Source organism: Thunnus albacares, chromosome 1, assembly GCF_914725855.1.
Source record: "Thunnus albacares chromosome 1, fThuAlb1.1, whole genome shotgun sequence".
NCBI classification, from domain to species: Eukaryota; Metazoa; Chordata; class Actinopteri; order Scombriformes; family Scombridae; genus Thunnus; species Thunnus albacares.
The window spans coordinates 30,220,490-30,235,718 of NC_058106.1; the positions used below are offsets into that span (position 1 = coordinate 30,220,490).

General features: G+C 42.1%; 1 protein-coding gene across 18 annotated transcripts in view; it reads left to right on the forward strand.

Annotated features, from left to right (window-relative positions):
* Nucleotides 1–14,321, forward strand: part of LOC122984057 (transducin-like enhancer protein 3-B) — a 120,703-nt gene extending 106,382 nt beyond the window's left edge. For 9 of the 18 annotated variants that reach the window (XM_044354359.1, XM_044354350.1, XM_044354342.1 and 6 more), the window contains 14 exons: nucleotides 397–601; nucleotides 1,437–1,495; nucleotides 4,305–4,427; nucleotides 5,246–5,296; nucleotides 5,721–5,876; nucleotides 6,828–6,963; nucleotides 7,626–7,798; nucleotides 8,431–8,507; nucleotides 8,629–8,878; nucleotides 9,745–9,992; nucleotides 10,145–10,292; nucleotides 10,504–10,654; nucleotides 12,154–12,230; nucleotides 12,762–14,321. In XM_044354359.1, coding sequence (XP_044210294.1) covers nucleotides 397–601; nucleotides 1,437–1,495; nucleotides 4,305–4,427; nucleotides 5,246–5,296; nucleotides 5,721–5,876; nucleotides 6,828–6,963; nucleotides 7,626–7,798; nucleotides 8,431–8,507; nucleotides 8,629–8,878; nucleotides 9,745–9,992; nucleotides 10,145–10,292; nucleotides 10,504–10,654; nucleotides 12,154–12,230; nucleotides 12,762–12,869 — 1,962 coding nt within the window. In that variant the 3' untranslated portion in view covers nucleotides 12,870–14,321. The remainder of the gene's footprint in view (nucleotides 1–396; nucleotides 602–1,436; nucleotides 1,496–4,304; nucleotides 4,428–5,245; nucleotides 5,297–5,720; nucleotides 5,877–6,827; nucleotides 6,964–7,625; nucleotides 7,799–8,430; nucleotides 8,508–8,628; nucleotides 8,879–9,744; nucleotides 9,993–10,144; nucleotides 10,293–10,503; nucleotides 10,655–12,153; nucleotides 12,231–12,761) is intronic. The other 9 variants (XM_044354376.1, XM_044354383.1, XM_044354425.1 and 6 more) reach the window with 3 other exon arrangements.
* The last annotated feature ends 908 nt before the right edge of the window (nucleotides 14,322–15,229 follow it).

A 15,229-nucleotide genomic window follows, 5' to 3' on the forward strand; every position in this document is an offset into this window, starting at 1 on the left:
AAAATGTGAGGATCTCGTGCCTCATGAAGCAATAAACGCTATATTTTTGGGATAATAATGCATAACTAAATACTAAAGACGTTGAAAATAAGAGATAAAGAAATCCAAAGACAAGTGTTTGTGTTTGACTGTTTGTTATCCAGCACTTGAAGGATGCACTTTACATCTACAGCAGCGAACAGAATCTCGTTTCCCCCTCAGACAGTGAATGAGCTGGATCAGCTTGTTGGCAGTCACTGTCAGCTTGCTATTATGCATAAACGGTTTGGCCTTGAACTAAATGTTGTTGTAAGCCAGCTCTAATGCATGAGTAGAGTGTGGTCATTCATGGATTCACTTCCCAGCCGACCCACTTGTCCTCTGTCTTGTCTCCTGTCTCTTTGCGTTTGTTTACAGCAGCAGCAGCTCCAGGCCCAGCACCTCTCCCACGCAGCCCACGGCCCCCCTGTCCAGCTGCCCCCGCACCCCTCAGGCCTGCAGCCGCCCGGCATCCCCCCTGTGACGGGTGCTGGCTCTGGCCTGCTGGCGCTGGGTGCTCTTGGCAGCCAGGCTCACCTGCCTGTGAAGGATGAGAAGAACCACCACGACCTGGAGCACCGAGGTGAGGAGCACAGCCTGCCGCACACACTGTCCTCAGCATTTTAGTGTTGTTTTATGATTGTACCGGCCAAGAACAGGTTTCACAAGCCAAATACATTCATTATATAAACATGTCACTGTACGTTTGTAATACTAGTTTTTATGTACACAATTACTGTGTGAGGTTATAGTTTCTTGGCCTTACCCATGATACATTTTGACATGTGAAAATAAAAGTGTAGTTCATACCCACATTAGGAAGCAGAAAGGAAAGTGTTTACTCTCTACTGCTTATGTGGAGGAAAACATTTTAAGACACTGTGTGGAGCTGAGAAAAGAAATTGAATACAAAAAAAAAATGGAATTAAAACTATTTAGTCTAGATGTTGGTCGCAAATCTAATGCTCCATAGATCAGTTATAAGCCAATAATATGAGCAACTTGTGGGTTGCCAGGTTGTGAAAATAAAAAAATTATTAATAAATACAAGTTTCTCACAAAGTCAGTCCGTCTGAGTCTATCTGATGAACTTATGAGCTAAAAAAGAAGAAGCATCTGTCATGCTGGAGGAGGACACACACCAGACAGTGATTTTTCACAAGCTGGCAACAGTAATGGTTTATAACTGAACTATATTATAAAATGATTTCTTAACCCTTAATTAAGCCATTAATAACAACTTATAAAGCGGGTATAAATAGTGCCTTATTAGAAAGTGGCACTAAGAGTAATTATGCAGAGTTTCATACATGAGAGTATTCTTTTAGCTGAATAATAATTGTATTACTGTTATCTGATTAGAGTGCTGAGTTGCAGTGACACCCATACTAATTTATGTTTTGCTTTTCTCTCTCCTGGACCCTCATCTTTTCACTCGCCTCTGGCTCTTCCTCTGAAAGAACGCGAGTCGAGCACGGTACGTTGACTCTCCAGCTCTCCATCTCCTGTGTGTCTCTTGACTTTACCGGTCCCTGGCTCTCTGTGTTTGGTGATTAGGTGTACTTTACATAGACTTAAGCTCTCTGTTCAATAGAAATTCATGCTGTCTGTATAAGAACACACACATTTTTGTACTCAGGGGGGTATAAGCTGACTGAAATCAAATAATGAAGTCTGGCCAAATAAGCCAGTGCCATCTAATCCAGGTGGAAAATGACTCCAATCACTGGGCAGGGATTAGTAGGCAGCTACCTCCTTTAATTTCAACACAATTAAAAGCGACTTTGACTCTCCTTCTGTTCTTCCCTCACCACTTTAGAGGATTTACTGTTGCATGTGTCCAATACCTGACTCCTTTTCATCTCCTTTCATCTACACTTTCTCCTCCTTTTCTTCTACACATACCTTCGTTCTCTGTGTTCACTACTTATCAACTCACTCATTTACTTCTTACACCACTTCATCTTTTCCCCCTCTTCTGTCTCTCTCTCTCTCCCTTCTCATGTTAAAGTCCCTGTTTATTGGACTGGCTTAAAGCTCTCAGCTAGCTGGAGCGTAATGCTCTGTTGGATCTGCTCAGTCAGATTGAGTTCCCATTGACTGGCCATCCTGAATGGGCCCACTCATGTCTGAAGGGAACTCAAACTCTTCCCCATCTCGTAAGGTGACGAGCGCCTGCCAGTACTGCCTTACCTGATCTCTCCTTACAGCACGCACGCGCACGCACACGCACACACACGCACACACACACACACACACACACACAATTGCTCACACGCAGAGTCTTCCTGTCCTGTTGTCTCGGGTCATCTGATACGAGAGTTGGAGGCAAGTACAGGGTTATTGAGTCTAAGCAATCCTTTAAAGGTCACAGTCTCAGATACACAGACAGGCTGTAATGCTTTAGGAGATTTTCTTCTGTCAGACAACATCTCTTTCCTTGTGCTTCACACCAAGGCGGACTAAAACTCTCTTTGTTGCTTTTTTTTTTTTTTTTTCCTCCCACAACAGTAGCTGAACACATTTCCATATTTTGACCTGAGATGGAGGGAAGTGGAAATGGCAGAGAGCTGCTGGGTTGGCTGAAACAGTCACGAAAAGTCCGACTCTTTGTGTGTTGGCCAAAGCAAGGGCACTTTCTGAAGGGGGTGGTGTTTGTGTTTGTGTGCCATAAACCGCCCAACCTTCACTCTCCGCTCTCCTCGGCTCAGGAGGTCTTTTCCCTCGGTTACCTTTCTCTGCTGCTCTTCGTTCACTTTCCGTCAGTTGCAGCCAAGAAGTCAGATATCTTCTTTCTACCCCTTTCACCATATCTGTCTGTTTCTAATGAAGGCAGGGATTTGTTGAGCTGCCTGTCAGTGTGGGCTGGCCTCAGAGTTTGCTCCCTCCCTGCCCGTCGGCCTGTTTGGCAGTGCCACCCCACCACACCAGTGCCCAGACTACAAAAACCCCGTTTGCAGCTTCTGAGAGAGTGCCAGCCTGTCCGGGCATTCCCACTAGTGGGGAGAACTCATTGCCACACTGCTATGCTCTCATTGCCTGCCAAGTTCCTTTCCTGTTTTGCTCTCTGTCTTTCTTCCTCTTTTTTTTTTCTCATTTTCTCTCTCTGCCTCTTTCATGGCCCTTTTCTCTGCTGGCAACACCCTCTTTGTGTCTTCACATTGCACTCTTGTCCAGGTTTCCTCAATGGCCTCTTTCTTTCCTTCCTCTTTTTTATTCTGCTTGATTTTCATGAACTTTCCTGTCAGTCATTTTCTAATGTTTTGACCTGCCACAGTGCACACAGTCACACTCAGTGACTCCAGTAGTCATTAACCTTGGTTTAACAGTTACAGAGTGAGAGATACTGGTTACTTTTGTTTTTATTTGCTTGTACTCGCATGTCACAGACAGACAAATATGCAGCCAGGAATGTGAGTTGTGTTCTCTTATATACTTATAATTGTTAATGTTGCTTCAGGCATGTCTGACCGGGTCACTTTGAGGGTCTACAGGAGGATTAGATGTCAGGTTGTGTGTTTATACACGTACATCCTCTGATGCACTCATTCCCTCCTCACACTCCACCTCTCTCCTCGCCTCTCCTTAATCTGAGCAATGCATCACCTTGCTTGAGAGTTAATGTTTTTGTCTTCCAGTAGCGTTCTGCGGGTTTGCTCAGCTGCCTCGTCTGTTTCCTCTTTGCTCCATTGCCTTGACAGCAGCAGGGCTGAGCCATCCCAGAATAGTCTTCTGCCCCCTTCTATCCCAAATCAGTCCAGTTCAGTCCAGGAGCATTGTGCGTTTAGCTTTACAGTCAATATTGTCACTGCTTTGACAAAAGAATAGGCTCCAGAGCCATGCCTAGTCTGGACAGCATTTGGTAGTTTCTGGCTTTTCTGGTTTCTGAGGGTTTGTCACTTCCTGTATTTAAGCCCCAAAACATCCACTTGACTGAAGGGCATGTGCTGGCAAGGCAGCGCTCTCTCTTTCTCTCGCTCGCTCTCTCTTACATCTGGCACTTTCCTTCACCAACAGAAGTTTATTTGTGTGCAGACTGTTCGTTACTTAACATCATGCCAAGATGAAGAACAACGACAGAATACAGAGAGAGCTCACTTCTTCACAGTTCTCATTTAAAGCTGCTATTCTACATGATGCATAGTCATGCTCAAAGGAGTCAAGTCCCTCTACTGGATATGATATATGGTTATGGAAAGTTTTTGAGAGTGCAAAGAGTCAAAGGTTTGTCAGAGTGAGAAGTGACTGTTGACTGATGTGGTCTGTCTGCATATTATTGTTGGCAGAATAACTCGGTGTCGCCATCAGACAGCCTGCGGGCAGCCAGTGAGAAGCACCGCGGCTCATCAGATTACGGCCTTGACTCCAAGAAACGCAAAGTAGATGACAAGGACAGCATGAGCAGATATGTGAGTGTTTTTGTTTATTGCTTTTGTTGTTTTTGATGTAGCATTTTCATTAATGAGTTCATAACTTTCATACTTAGCTGCAGGCAGAGTATACAGCACTACATTATATGATTATTAACTATGTTGAAATTGATTAACCTCAAGAATATAAGTTAAGTATTAGCAAACCAACTAACAATTAATTTTATTATATAACCACTGTTTTTAATAATAAACTAACAGGTAATGCTTTAATTTAGGGGTCTGTAAATCCCTAATAATTTCCTACAGTAGGAAGTTTCCTGGAAAGATGATATAATTTGGCACTAATTGTACATAAAATAAATAAATACATAATTCATTTGTTACATTTTCAATTAAGTCCAATTAAATGCTAAGCTAATGCAATCTAGAGTCTTTTAGTCAGCAACCATTTGTTTACAGGCAACATACAATTTAACATTTATGGAGAATATAGTTTCCATGAATAAATTAATTATTTATGAATAATAAAGCTTTACTTGTTGTAAATTAAGCAGTTCATTCAACAACTTATTTAAAGCTCAACACAACTAACTGAAGTAGAATAAAAGTCTCAGAGCATTGTCTTCCCCCCCAGAATTATTAGAAAGTTATTATAAAATAACATTATAAAATAGCATGTATATACAGTATCTGAAGTAAAGCAAATACCAAGTCATAGCCGTTATAACAAAATATTTATGAATATTTGTTATTGACCTGGTATAAATATTGGACTACACCGGTTTATGCTTATTGTATTTTTTTCTACTGTTCTATTGTTCTCTCAGTGATCTAAACCCTTCACTTCATTTCAGGACAGTGACGGAGACAAAAGTGACGACTTGGTGGTGGATGTTTCCAATGAGGTAAGACTGCGTTAAGGACGAAGCTGCTCGGCCACATTCCACAGTGCGAACGCTGCATGGAGACCAAACACAGCTCTCTTTTGTCAGTTGTCTGTTGAAGCTTCAACACCTTCCACACTGTTGCCAAAAAGTCTGTCATAATATTGGTCGTCGTGTGTGCACATGAGTGTATGCTTACTTGCTGTGTTTCTTTTGCTATTCATGCGGAAAATAAGACAAAGAACACAAAGAGAAAAGGGAGTGACAGGTGAATGAAAAGTGTTTGCGTGTGTGTGTGAGAGAGAGAGAGTAGGATCACGCACGAGTATATTTATCTGTGTTTGCACATGAGGCCCCAGTTTGTTTGACCTACATGTACATGCCAGTGGCTTTCCTCCAGTCTGTTTGCTCAGTCTCTTTCTGTCTGTCTCGTTTAACTCTGTAGGATCCAGCCACCCCTCGGGTGAGCCCCGCTCACTCTCCTCCGGAAAATGGCCTGGATAAATCACGAGTCCTGAAGAAGGACGCGGCCCCCAACAGCCCTGCCTCTGTCGCCTCTTCAGGCAGCACGCCGTCCTCCAAAGCAAAGGACCACGCCCATGTGAGTGTGAGGGACACGCTGAAAAAACTAGAGAAGATGAAATAAGGAGGATACAGTGGAGGGGGTGAAGGGTGAACTGACAGACTAAAGGGCATTTGTCAAGTGAAGTGGGTGTCTGTGTGAAGGACTAATACGCAGGAGGCTTAGCAGTCGGCTGCTGTGAGGGGCTTGAAGGGGCAGAGGGTGGATGCACTCTCAGGAAATCAAAATCTGTGGCTCACTCCTCTCAATCTCCTTTATGGCTTACCCAATAAATGGTCATTTCTTCCTCACCCCAAAGCTGTAAATAACCCAGAGACACGGTAGCGAGGGAACTGCTGTCTCTCTCCTCCTCTTCTTCTTCTCATCTTCCCTTTTCTCTAATACCGAAGCTCTCGCTAACCGGGCTAAAACACTCTTCATGCATCGGTTTGACATAAACCATTTCACTAAGGATTAAGATAGATTTATAGTCCACATCATTGCCATCCACCTCCCAGACACCCAACTTCTCTACATCCCTCATTAGTGTGTGTCACCAGGCTAAAAACTCCCACTCCTCTCCCCTCGATCTGCAAAGGAAGAAAGAGATGGATTAATTATGAGAGGAGTGTTTGGGCCACCATCTTGCTTGTCGAGTGACTCTTAACAAGCTTGACTTCTGAGCAAAGGTTTATGCCCCTACCCCCACCACACATACACGCACACATACATACACACACACACCATGGCTGTAATGAAGTGTCAGTGTTAGATTGGATTACCTTGAGCCGTCCACTCAGATTGTCACTCTGGATTTCCCTGCCAGTGGGGGGATTTTCAACTCACTGGGGGATTTTTTTTTTTTTTTTAACTCTGGCAGGAATTACTTGAGGACAGTTTCATTTTTTTTGTGTGTGTTTTTGTGGCTGAATGAGAGTGAGTGAGAAACAAGGTTGCGCCAAGAGGTGACAGAGTGTTTCTGTTTTTTAGAACGACAAGTCGTCCACACCGAGCCTCAAGTCCAACACACCCACACCCAGGAATGAGGCGCCCACACCAGGAACCAGCACCACTCCAGGACTACGGCCTCTGACGATGGGCAAACCACCTGGCATGGAGGCATTGGGTACATAAACACACATGCTCACCTTCACTAAAATTGGTCATCAATTGTTATAAAAATGATCAATTCAAGTAACAAGACTAAGAGTCCACAGCCATGTTGGTGGCTCTGTGAGGCTCTACTAACATGCTGATGAGAGCAGGTGAAATATTTGTCACGGTCATCTTATTTTAGAGCTTTAGCATGCTAATATTTGCTCATTATTACAAAGTGAGAGGTGAGATTGATGACATAAACTAAAGTACTGGACAAATTAAAAATTTGATCTGTTCACCAGTCCTTGGAATTCATCCTCTTGGGGCCATGAACAAAATTTCATGGCAACACATTCAATAGTTGAGATATTTCAGTCTGGACAAAGTGTTGGATACACACACAGATATTGCCATATCTAGAGCCTTGTCACTAGCATGGCAAAAAACACCAAACATTCCCTGGTTTCAGCTTTTTTCTCTTGCGTGATGATAATATCTGAGTATCTTTAGGTTTTGAAGTGCTGCTCTGGTTTGATAAGATAGAGAGATTCACTGATTATGAAAATAATTGTTAGTTGAAGCCCTACGCTTCATTGTAATGAATCATAGTGTGGTGTTTATGAAATTAAATCATTGTCCCTCCGTCCTACAGTGTCTTAATAAATTAATCAAACTGATCTTTTCCCTTAGCTGCCCCTGCCCTGCGCACACCTCTCTCCATTGCGGGTTCCTACGCCACCCCGTTTGCCATGATGAGTCATCATGAGATGAACGGATCCCTGACGAGCCCAGGCGTCTATCCTGGCCTCATTTCACCACAGATGAGTGCTGCAGCTGCTGCCGCTTACGGACGCTCACCAATTGTAAGTATTTCAGCTTCTATGTAGAATTTATCTAGTATAAGTGTATTTATTGCACACAACTTGAATGAACGATGCTCCTCTTCATCACATCTGTACATTCGTATATTCCACCTCCATCAGTTTGACACAAGCCCTCGCCAGCGCCCGTATGAATTATCCACCACAGCTGTAGGTTGTAAAATCTGTTTGCAAAATGACTTTGAGAAACTTAAGTATTCATCCTCCATAACTCGTTGTGAATATTTCTGCTTCGTTGGCTGCGGCTTGTTGTGTGTACATAATGAGAAAGTACAAAGACGGCCTCGCTCCTTCACTTTGATGTTAGTTAGTTAGCATTCTAAAGGCTTTAAAAAAAGGCTCGCTCCCAAAATGAATCTCCATGTTTGAAAATCTCCCAGGCTTTCATTAGCATTAGCAAGTGGGATGTTGTAGCCTTGTGTAAAGCTTGTCTGCATGCAGTGAAGCTGAATCTGTGTCTTTCAAGGGATTTGCCTGGAAACGATCTTATGAGGGTTCCTCAGGGTGTTAGCAGATAGAGCGAAGCATAATTTCCAATTTGAATATTAGGTTAGTCTAATTTATCTTTGCAGGTTATCAGTTGTTAACTCTTCTTCTTCTTCTTGCTCGTGCAGGCGGGGTTTGACCCTCATCCTCACATGAGAGCTCCAGGCCTGCCAGCCAGCCTCACTTCCATTTCTGGAGGAAAACCGTGAGTATTTGTGATTTTCACGTTGCATTCAAAGAGTTGTGTATTAAACCATTTTTATTAACAGATGATATATATTTCTTAGCTCCGACTGACCATCTCTGCCTTCCTCTGTACTTTGCAGGGCCTATTCTTTTCATGTGAGTGCAGATGGTCAGATGCAGCCTGTGCCCTTCCCTCCAGATGCACTGATAGGTCCGGGCATCCCGCGCCACGCTCGCCAGATCAACACACTGAGCCATGGGGAAGTGGTGTGCGCTGTCACCATCAGCAACCCCACGCGTCACGTCTACACTGGCGGCAAGGGCTGTGTCAAGATCTGGGACATCAGCCAACCAGGCAGCAAGAGCCCAGTGTCCCAACTCGACTGTCTGGTAACTAGTTGTTATTGTTTGTCACAAGTCATGGAAGAGGAGAGTTTCACATCTGTGGGCATTTCAAATCAGTACCAAGGCTTCCAAGCGGAAAAGAGACATAATGTACTCATGTTTCATGAGCTCTCTGCAATCGCTCTCCTTCATTAAGAGTTTTCATGAGCATCAAATGTAGCCCGACTCTACATCCCACTGTAGCTTTCCCCAAGATCCCAACAGACAGAGATGTGAATAATTCAGCAAAGTGTCTCACTGCTGTGCTGAAATAATCCTCGGTGAGAAAAAAAGCCTGCTGAGTAATGATGTTCTGATTGGCCAACCCTGTCTGCCATTACCCAGCTCATTACTTCCTCCCAACTGCCTTCCATTTCTCATTTTGATACTGCGGCTTCATGCCGTTCAACTCATATGGCCTCCAACACCCTTAAGGTGCATCCAGAGTGCAATTGGGTCTTATAAAGCCATCAGGGTGCTGTTTTAATTCGACCAAGGGCTTCCACAGTCCTATTGATCTCTGATTTCCTGCTCTCTTGGAGCTTGGCCAACAGCTGCAGCTCCACTTTCTCTTACATCTCTTGTTAGAGCTGACATCCACATCTTCACTATAACATCAAAGAGAGGGAGCTGCATTCAGAAAACTTGTCACATGTCAAAGAAAAGCGGCTCTGGAGTTTAAGTAGAGATTTGTCTTGACGTGGATAAACTGAAGTATGCTGCTAATCTCTTTGTTGCTCCACAGAATTGTAATTGTTCTTAACCTCAAATCGTCCTGTTTACGTTAATATTTTGCATATTTAAAAAAAACGACAGAAATTTCATCCACTCATCAATATCCTGACAACGCTCTTCTTTTGTTTCCGCTTCAGAACAGGGACAATTACATCCGCTCCTGCAAGCTGTTGCCTGATGGCCGCACCCTGATCGTGGGTGGCGAGGCCAGCACACTGACCATCTGGGACCTGGCCTCACAGACGCCCCGCATAAAGGCAGAGCTCACTTCCTCTGCTCCAGCCTGCTACGCACTGGCCATCAGCCCTGACGCCAAGGTCTGCTTCTCCTGCTGCTCCGATGGAAATATCGCTGTGTGGGACCTCCATAACCAGACCCTCGTTAGGTCAGTACTTTGGATGCTACACTGATTCTTTCATACACAGCTCTTTGTGAATTAAATAGTTGGCCACCGAAATGAGACACCGTTATTGTTAAACTTAGGAGGGCTTTCTCCTCTGTTCCTGACTTGATGTGTGGTGTTTTGTGTTATTCCAGGCAGTTCCAGGGCCACACAGACGGAGCCAGCTGTATTGACATCTCCCACGACGGGACCAAACTCTGGACTGGAGGGCTGGACAACACGGTCCGCTCCTGGGATTTGAGAGAGGGACGGCAGCTCCAGCAACACGACTTTACCTCACAGGTAGATAGAAGCCCAGATAAACAAATTCACTGTTCCTCCCATCCGATGCAAAGTCGAGTTATTGTCACACAGATGAATGTATTCATTGCATCTTTTAAGTGACCTTAACCATTATAAAACGGTCTTCTTTGTAAGCGTTTAAATCATTGTTGGACTGAACTGTAGAGATGTTGCTGCAGATGTCTGATCCAGCTCTGTTGTCTTGTTCCAGATCTTCTCACTGGGTTACTGTCCCACTGGAGAATGGTTGGCTGTGGGTATGGAGAGCAGTAATGTGGAGGTGTTGCACCACACCAAGCCTGACAAGTACCAGCTGCACCTGCACGAAAGCTGCGTCCTCTCACTCAAGTTCGCCTACTGTGGTAAGCAACATTATTTATTACATTACAACTCTTGGGGCCACTGCTTTTTGCCTTGTTGGTCAGCATTCATAAGGATGCCAAAGTCATTCTGTTTGTTTCTCCGATCCTTTGGTCCAGATCAGACTACCAGGAAATTTGGTATTCATGGTTCCCAGTGGATGATTTCTAATAATTTTGACAAACCTGGGAAATTATATCACAGTGTCGTGGCCACATCAAGTCAAACTTTCATTACATTTGATGACACAATTTTGGGAAATTTGTGGGGTTTAATGACATAAAGAGAAATTTACATTCAGTGTTTTCTCATATTACACATGTTGGGGTATTTAAGGGTAATTGTGGTATTTTTAGTATCTAGTATCTGGCAGTGTAGAGAAGACTTTGAAACAACATGTAGGCCATAATGTAGAGAGATGACAGATGACAGAAAATACAACTTTTCTTAATAGAGACTTTCTTAATAGAGAGAAGTCCTGTTTGCACCAGTACTGTTGACTGTGGTGAAGATGAGATTTTTCAATTCTTTTATGCTTGTCTTGAAAAAATCTGATAGAGTTGAGACGATCACTTTAGGATGGTCTTGACAGATGCGCTGCTAGAAACCACAATGTTTAGTACAAACTGTGGCAGCAATAATGGTTGAGACATGCAGCTTCTACGATTGGTTACTGGTCGGCCATGTTGTCTGAAATTTTGCTGGATAAAATAATTTCTGTAGATGTTGAAATGATTCAAACCTCCAGTGACTGTTTCAGTCAAGTCATTTGAAGGATGAACTCCTAACGAGTGCATCTTTTTTGTAAGAATTACAGTCAATATTTCGAGCACTGAATTGTGCTGAAATGTCAGATGGCTGCTTGCTAACGTCAGTCTGTAGAGTCTAAAATGCACAGTTAAGACTTGTAGCTGAATACATCAACTGTTATTTTACAAACATGCTCATTAAGAGAAATTAGTTTTTACTTTTTCTGCCTGTTGGGCAGACCAGCATGTTTCAAGTTTAAGGCTCAGAGAAATTAGGTTTTACTATCGCCCAGTTTTTTTTTTTTTCCCTTCATTTCAGAAGCGTCAGTATTCATTTCCCCTCAGAAGACCCCCCACAGCACAGGCTCATATCTCTGGCTCTACAGAACTGGTTAATTCAAATGACGCTCACTGCTTCAGAGCTCTTGCTGTCACTAATTAAATCATTAGCCAACTAGTCAGTTGGGTAATTAATCAGAGGGTGATTTAAATAATTATCAGAGTTGAAATGGTGTGGGCCTCCTTCATTATGTGCATTTTATGATCGTTTATGTAATGATATTTTCCCCAATTAGGTTTTTATGGCCAATTGATGGATCAGGTCATTAAACAGTCATACGTTTGAGGTATAAATCCCTTTTGCCAGACTAGAAAAGCCTGACCAGGTTTGTGAGGACAAACATCACTGTGTTTGTGTGTGTAAACAAATATGTTCAGATTTTATCCTCAAGACGTCTGTTCTGTGTTTGCAGGTAAATGGTTTGTGAGCACAGGGAAGGACAATCTGCTGAATGCATGGAGGACTCCCTATGGGGCCAGCATATTCCAGGTAAGTCAGATCAAACAACACACAATTAAATAAAAGTATGTAAAGCCAAACAACAGTTTGCATAACTTCACATTTCTGTTTGTCTTAAATCAAGACCAGGAAAAGATTTCACTGAAGTAGTATTCAATCTCTTCAATCATGGATGTAGCTGTTGATCAGACAAAACGAGACATTTAAAGACATCACGATGGGCTCTAAGAAAATACTACAGGCATTTTTCACTTACTGACATCTTTTTAGACAAAACAATCAGTCAATGATGAAAATATGTTAGTTGCAGCCCTCCGTGCTCGTCATATAGACACTTCAGACATTGTAAATGTTATGTGAAGATAACATCTTATTATAAATCCCATGGAGTCATAATTCATAATAATATAAACAGAAAGTACATAAAATTCATGTTTTAGCCACAGAGGAATCACATTGCTGCTCCTCTAACCTGAGAAATAAGTGATGAACAGTATTGAATATCAGATGGAAAAACAGAGCAGAGAGTTAATCATGACTTGTTATTTTTTACCTCCACAGTCCAAGGAGTCGTCCTCCGTCCTGAGCTGTGACATCTCTGCAGATGACAAATACATCGTGACAGGTTCTGGAGACAAGAAGGCCACCGTCTACGAGGTCATCTACTAGAGAGCAAAGGAGGCACGAACTCCGCTTCAGCACTTCTACTGAGATGACTTTTCTGCTCCCCCCCCCCCACCCCCCCAACCATCATCTGTGGACTGGAATACAACAGGCCAGAGAATTACTAAAGATTTGGAAAACTTTACTGGTGGAAATGAATGGAGCTGTTGGCCCATGGATGCTTTTTTTTCTGTCCTTTTTGTCTTGGAGGGTTTACTTTTGGGTTGCACATTTTTTGTGACTTCTGAAAATTTGAGAATATTTGGAAGCAGTGCTTCATTTCTGAGAACCTCGTTCACCATACGTCTTGTGAAAAGTGTACATATTGGATTAAATAAGACATTTTATATATATTATAAAAAATATATATATTTTCATGTCCTGGGTGTACTTGTGATGGATTGTTTTGGCCCTCTCTCTCTTATGCCATGATATTTGAGCGGGAGAGTCGAACATAGATTAGAACTTTTTAACTATTTTACCTTTTGATTTTCTTAAAGCACATTCTCTGGGCTGACTTTTTCAAAAATCAAACAGAGGAGCATGAAACTTGTATAGTAGGACGTTTTGTGGAGATTTTAAAATGGCCTTTTGTCACAGTGCTCTTACCGGACGTTGATGACGTGTTCTGATCTGTAACGTGGATCCCTCCGCTCGTTTGGACCACTGTGGGACTGAGCGGGACACTATGATTCAGGATGGATGTAAATTTAATTCATATATATATATATATATATATATATATATATGTATATATATATGTATATATACACACATATATATACATATATATATATAAAGACTTTTTTTTAAGTGTACTGCTCTGTCTGTGCTATCTTTCTCCCTGTTTGTTTTACCTTGTTAGATGATGGGAGATGGGGAACGTTTAATGTTTAGCCTAACCCTTGGACCTCAGTTGGCAGCAGAAGCACTGCAGCAGGCACAAACTGAATGACAATGTGCTTTTTGCTAACTTTTACGTAATATGGATGTTGAATTGCACCATTGATTTCTTGGCTACAGACTTAACTCAAACAGTCCAATCTGTGCTGTTGGAATCCTTCTGCCCTTTGTATCTTATCAATATTCCTGGAACATGTTTGGTCGGCCGTGACGGAGCAGAGGGACATTTGACCTGATTGACTGCACAAATCAGTCTGTCTTTATGAAAATGTTCAGTGCCTGTAGTTGCTCATGAGGCTGGAGCGATGTGGCACTTAAACACAACAGAAATACACAACCGAGTTAATCAAGTGTCTCCCATGTTGACGTGAAGACTTCAGTGAATAATTCTGGTTTCTACACTGTGCTCCTCATACTGTCAGCGTTTCCCACAGAAAACAAAAGGTGCAAAATGCGCCAGTCCCGCTGAATCACACCAAAGTATGTAGCAAATGCTGTCAGCACTGAAAAGAAATGTACAGTTGTTAATAAATCAATAAAACTGTTTTTGTAGAATGGCCCATTTTCTTGTAATTTACCTACAAATAAACACTTAATTTTGTAATATTATGGAAATAACTGAGTAATGAAGGAATGAAATCATCTGGATAACTGTATTTTCTTCTTGTTGATGTTAAATTAGTTCTTCTGGGGTTTCTGAGGACATTGAGAACTCTGAGGTCATTTACTTTTTATTTTTTGGAGGGAATTTGGGGATTATGTCCAACAATTAAATGAATAGTTTGACATTTTAGGAAATACTATTATATGCTTTCTTGCTAAGGATTAGAGAGATGCTTAGCTTAGCATAAATACTGGAAACAGCTAGCTTGTCTTTGCCCACCTCTAAAGCTTACTGATTAACACGTTATATCTTGTTGTTTTAAAAGTAGTTATGTGCCAGACTGTTTTTGTTGTCATAGTTAGATCCTCAGGGAAAGGGCAGGAGACTCTAAGAAATTGTCCTGCAGGTAACACTGCATGAAACTACAACTTAGTGTTGTCGATCCTGTCATCTGACTCACAGCAAGAAAGCAAATGCACATTTTTCCAAATTCCAAAATAATTCAAATTTGACAAGAAAATGAAACAAAATGTAGACCTTCATGTTGGGGAATCAAATGTACAGAAATAACTGAACGGTTAACTGATCCAATTATTTTTACATTTTACAAACATGAAAATATTTTTGAAGATGGACTGCAACAAAGGGACTTGTGACTTCAGTATTTCTCTGCTATGTATCACTAAAACAGAAGAGGAAAAAAAAAAAAAACTTCATTTTGATTACAATATTTCACACATCCTGTAACACAGTGGTTCCCAACCTGTTTGCCATAAGACTAGTTTTCCCTTCTCAGTTTCATTTGGATAATAACTTTTTTTTTTCCTCTCTCTAATCCTGTTTCAATATATGATGACCC